Genomic DNA, 6,024 nt, shown 5'->3' on the forward strand with positions numbered 1-6,024 from the left:
GGGCCTTGGGCCTTGAGTGTTTATCCAGGCCAGGGTCTAGCTGAGCCCAGACCAAACCCAACCACCCCTTCCAGATAAGTGAACGTGAAAAAAAAATTATATATAATAATAATAATAATAAAGAAAAACTTTGATACTCGACAATGTGTGATGGTTGATGAGCAGGCACTAAGAAATTCCACACGTAACACAAAACTGAACCATACAAATGGCGATCCCCACCTAAGATGGATCATAGCCCAACAATATTGCCAATTGTTTTTACCTAAATGGTCGATTGTGAGACATTTATTGGACGGTCTAGATGAAACATATCCAATGACCCAAATTCAACATACAAGTGTCTTCCAATCAACGGTTAAGATTGTGGAACGACGACCTATCTAAAGTTGGCCCCACAAATTGAACTTTTCAGAATGGAAAACAAAGGCGAATCGACCGAGTCACCACTTCCATATTGTAACTCGACACAAGACCAGACGAATCGGACCGAGTCACCGAGTCTAAGGTTAAACACAATGTATCGCCCATAACCGGCATTTATTAATAATATAACAATAATCACTTATCTCTTCCATTAACCTACATCTTTCATCTTCAAACATTTAAAATTACAAAAATTCAAGAAGAAGAAGAAGAAGAAGAAGAACAGAGCAGATCTGAACATAAATAACATAACAGAACAGAGAAAGAGAAACTAGTTACAGTTCTCTCTTGCAATTCCCAAACGAGAATTCACAAGATCGAAGAGAATCCTATGGTTCTGCTGCTGCAGATTCGCAATCACATTCAACACCGAATTCACATTATTCGGCGCCGACGCCATAGCCAAGCACGCCAGCGGTGTTGCACTGCTATGTATGAGCGTGTTCTCCACCGGCAGCACCACATCCATCCCACTGAAATGCAGCGTCACAAGCGGCGCCGCCGGATTCACCTCTGTATCAAAGCACGTGTCGAACGCTCCCAACGACGTTATTGTCCCATTCATCCGCGATCGGAACTCATCCCGCACCGCTGCATAAACAGGCTCGATGAAACGTGTGATAACAGTTCCGGAATCGATGATGGTGCCTGCACCAGTGCTTGGATTGAATGTTAGAATGTCTATCGGAAGGGCGACGAGCTTCTTCCCGACGCTAATGCCGGTCAAATTCACATAGTAGAGTGACGGGCGGTGCGGGTTCTGGAGCAATGGTGTGGTCTTGATAATCTTCGGCTGACTGGCAGCACCGAGCCTCAACGAGCCAGAGAAGTAGTAGGATTTGAAGCTGGGAAGGCAGTAAGAGAAGATACCATTGTATAATGGGACCGTTTGAGATATCAATGACAGAGACCCACGGCCCAGTCCTAGTAGCCCTTGTTTCGGTATCGAACCACCGGCGACAGCATTTATGCAGCCGAATGCGTAATTCGGCACGATGTCGAGAGCCAGACGCAGTGAGTCTTGTACAAGTGATGCTGATATCGAAGAATCTCCGCCGTAGGATTGATTAAAGAAGCATGGGCCCAATGCTGTGGCGGGACACGACTGGCCTCGGACTTGGGTGCACCGTTGCTCGTTGCAGTCTAGGGATTGGTATGTTGATGAGGTGGTGGGTGTGAATACGGTCGATGAGCAACCGGTGCAACCGGAACATGGGACCCATGCAGTGTCGCTGCTGGTGTCTAGGACCATGAACATGAGTTGGCCCGGTGTGCCGAGTTTGACTCGGAGGACGTAATTTGCAGTTTGTAGTATCTGTTGGCCAGATGCGATTGGGACGGATGTTTTCTGTGATACGAGGGAAGATAGGTAGGTGACTCGGTTGGGATCTTTAGTGGCCATGTTTAGTACTGTGTTAAACCATGAGGTGGGCCTAGGTGGAGAGAAAGGGGAGCATGGGCTGTAGATGTGGAGGATGGAGAGATCTGAGCCGTCGGATTGGGAAGGTGGAGAAGTGCAGGGATCAATGGCATTGCTTGTGGAGATGAGGAGGAAGAGGAAGATAGTCGATAAGGCCATGACTCGGTGAGTCATTTGACTCAGTTCCTGAGTCAGGACTTTGGAGTCGGTTGGATGAGATGAGGTGTGAGTTGTGATGCCGTTTTATAAAGATGAGGGATGATGTCAAATTACGTAAATAGCCTTTGTCTTTCTGGCATGCATTTTATTTTATTTTATCAGATGAATGCTCAGGTACCGCCCCGCGGTAGTAGATAAGCTAATGGTACTGCGGCTTTATCTTGCCAAGTTATCATGTGTAAGAAATCTGAGCCGTGGAAAATGTTGGACCCATCATGGAAATCTGCTGGAATGAATATTAGGCGGATTGACTGATTGGATGAGCCACACCATAAAAATCAATGGAAGACTGGGTCCGACACGGATACGTGAATAGGAAAAGAGGGACCTTTTTATTGATGTTTAAATCTACTGATGCAGTCGTGACGGACCAGTGATTTCCGTGGTTCGTTGATCCAGCTTAATCCATGATTAAGATGGGACACCCCAAAGGGAACAGTGGGCTATAGAAACTTTCAAATGGAATGTGGGGTCCACCATGTTGTTTTTATGTCGTCAAACCCAGCAATCAGGTTCGCACCACTGGGTTAGATGGCTACACCAGCTATGTTCTAAGCGTACATTGTTCCCTGTGGTGTCCCCACCTAAGTTTTTGATAGGGATGATTCTTCAGATGTACGGTTCTGATGAGGAAGAAAACCATATTCACGGTTTGAATTCCACGCAAGCATAACAAGTGAGCCCCACAAGCTGGAACGTATGTTGTTCCAACGCATTTGATAATGGCCACAGGGTGCAGAAGTAGCCATGGAATAGAAGCGTTGGACATAGTTCCTAGATTCCGCAAAACAAGGCACATTTCTTGGGTGTAAGCTTCTACGCCATCTGAATGTAGCATTTCCTATAACGATTCCAAGGAATAAGACATTCTAAGCGTAGAATGTGATTGGATTCCAAATAATAGTATAACCAATTTTCCAAATTTCCCTGAGCTGGTTTTGGAACTTTACATCAATAGGCTAATGGAGTGTCCGTGGGGGGCATCAATATAATCAACCCATAGTATTTAATTAGCTAAATATTGTACACGTGGCCACAGAAACCACCAACTGGAACGTGGAGGAGATCCTCAGCCTTTAGCAAGTAGGCCCCACTAAGTAAACTTCATGACTCAAAGATTGTTTATTGACTAATCAGGTAGGATAGGTATTATGCCCTTGGTGTGGGGTTCATCTGCATTTTTTGTAATACACTAAAAATATAAATTTTATATTTTTGGTACTTGTTTTAGTCTTAAACTCTAATACCAATAATCACCTTATACTTGTATTTTAAATTTAAGAAAGGTAGTGCTAAAGAAAAATTTCTTGTTATTTGCTAGCCTTAGTGGGACCCACATGCACCTTCTGATGGCGTGAATGTCAAATGCACCTGACATGTTGGCATGTGTAGCCATGTTAGCTGTCGTCTTTGAAAAGTTATTAGCCTCGGCAAGTCTGCTTGGGTCTATAGATTACTACACTAGCTAAGGTTTACTTTAGGCTAGGTAGGCAGTTGTTCATTGTTTTATTAAGGTGTTACCACCTGATGTGTGAATTATCCTAAGTTTTGCATTAGTAATTTTCATGGAAGAGCCTAATCTTCCGGATAAGTTAGATTTTCCACACACGACAGGGTGACATGGAGGTGCTTGTTTGACTATTGTAGTTTCTAAGACTAATTGCCTCCTTGGGTTCCACTTAAAATTAGTTCATTTCATTAGTTAATTATAATTATGTACTAGGCACCGTGGTTGCTAGTTATCACAAATACGTAATTATTATTCAGCGAAATTAGATGAACCCGATTTTAAGTGGCACCCAAACAGACCCTTGGACCTTACCATTGAAATTTTTGTTTGCTATTTCCTAGTCATTTATAGGGCTGGGAGAGAAAATGTAGAGCTTGTGAATGATCCTAGAATTGATCCTGGTTATCTTACCTTGTAAAACGTTTTTTTTTTTTTTTTAATAAATTGATGTATTTCAAGATCTGGGTGTGTGCAGAAACAGAATACTGCAAGTCCAACCAGTTGGACCATAATATATGGTCCACCTAGAAAATAACTTCCAACCTAACATGTTTGCTCAAAATTCAACCCTTTCAATACATTTCATCTATCATGAGGATTACCCTATGGAAAAATCTGCCCCATCGATTCATTGGGTGGGAGACAGTAAATAATAATAATAATAACTACAAACCATTGATAAATAACAAAATACAAGTGTGGCCGACTGGAGAAGTGGATGTAGCTGATTTTTGCTAAAACTAATCCCAATAATTGAAACAACCTATTCTATGGGTTGGATGTGCAGACACACAAACACAAGATTAGCAATTATTTATTAGGTGGACTACATATAACTGTTACAATCATGAAATTCCATGCATACATGCAAATATCATAAGAATAATAATAATTTCATGTATTGGTCGGAAGTTGGAAGGCTCTGCTACCTTTCATAATTCCTTAATCCAGACAAATCGGATTCCTCTCACGCGTTATTTACAATCGCAAGAAGCCAAAATCTTACAACTGTGCTGCCTTCAATCCGCTTCGAATGTTCTTATATTATTGCAAATGAGTCCCTTCGACCCTATACTCTCACGTGATACACCTCCTTCTTTTACGTTTTTAATTAAAAGCGGTGGGGCAAAAAGTAGGGCCCACCACCAATCATCCAAGATACATTGGTAGAAATTAGTCTCTCGCACCAACGTTCGAAAACATTTCACCAACGCCGATCAAGCATTTTGCTCTCCCTCTCTCCCATCTCAACCGTACACGTGGCAAATGGCCAATGTGGATCGGACTCTTAACCTTGTTACTGGGCCACGGTCAGAAAATCTTTTAGTGGCCTGAAAATGGACCGCTGATAGAAAGCATGATTTCAGTGGAAAAATCTTGCACCGTTGAGACACCTAGTCTTATCCGTTCACTGATTATTTCTGGCCATGGTCAATTCACACGGTGGCCCACCAGATCAAGGAATCAAGGTCGCAAAGGATGCGAATTTCATGATGTTGGGGCCCACCATGATGTTTGTATCAAATCCACTCTGCCCATCAGTTGCGGGAGCTCATGTTAGGACGAGTGCCTAAAAATGAGGTAGATCCAAATCTCATGTGGGCCACACAAAAACAAGCAGTAGGGAGTGAACGCCCACCATTGAAACCCTCCTGGAGGCCACAGAAGCTCCTTCTTTTTTTTTCTAACTTCATCGTGGCGGGAGCCATCTTTTGAACGGGTTGGATGGCATATAAATATCACGGTGGGCCCAGGTAGGTTTAAACAATTGGTGTTTCCATCCCGACTGTTTCCTTTAGTGTGGCCGACTTGAGTCTTCCATCTTAATCATTTTTTTGGGATCACGTCCTAAGGGAACTGGAGAAACTGATGGACGGAGTGGATTTCACATGGACGTCGTGGTGGGCCCCACAGAGCTTCTTAGGGGTGGTATTAAAGTCGCTTATTCCCCTTGCTGGTGATTGATGATGGCTAGATGCCTGTTACAGGAGGTCATGCCCGTAGATGTTGCCAAAAGCAGGGGTAGTTGGGTTGAGGTGGAGAAGAATCTTGCCCGTGAACGCTCCAGGCCTGTCACGTGCCTGTGGTCTCTTGGCCGTACTAGGGTCACGGGCGTAAGGAGAAGCGAAGATGCTTGACATGTCCCGGCGATCTAGATCAGTTTCCCGGAAGCTTGTTTGTTTTCCACCATTATAGTTGCCACGTCATTCGGTGGACCCCACACCATTTGGATAAATCCCGAGTTCCTTAACTGCCCCTGAGCTTTACCATAGTTCTCATTCCTCGTAAAATGACCGCAATACCCTTCACTCTACAAAAACTGGAGAGTACAGACAGATGGCAGCAACCAGCAAAGGGTAAGATGGGAAATTCCGGTGCGACTGTGTCGGTGGACTCATTCCTCACAAGTCACAAGTTGATTTGCTAGCATTATTTAATCGAGATAAAT

General features: G+C 43.7%; 1 protein-coding gene across 1 annotated transcript; it reads right to left on the bottom strand.

Annotated features, from left to right (window-relative positions):
* Positions 1–635: 635 nt before the first annotated feature.
* On the bottom strand, positions 636–2,076 carry LOC131235219 (aspartyl protease AED3). The gene has a single exon (XM_058232367.1). It carries the CDS (start codon positions 2,018–2,020, stop codon positions 698–700), a length of 1,323 nt encoding a protein of 440 aa, XP_058088350.1. The 5' UTR covers positions 2,021–2,076; the 3' UTR covers positions 636–697.
* Between the last annotated feature and the right edge of the window lie 3,948 nt (positions 2,077–6,024).

The sequence above is a fragment of the Magnolia sinica genome, chromosome 2, assembly GCF_029962835.1.
Source record: "Magnolia sinica isolate HGM2019 chromosome 2, MsV1, whole genome shotgun sequence".
NCBI lineage: Eukaryota > Viridiplantae > Streptophyta > Magnoliopsida > Magnoliales > Magnoliaceae > Magnolia > Magnolia sinica.

Bases quoted from the DNA above. Each gene is read 5' to 3' on its own strand.
- LOC131235219 (XM_058232367.1), bottom strand. From the start codon at position 2,020: ATGACTCACCGAGTCATGGCCTTATCGACTATCTTCCTCTTCCTCCTC.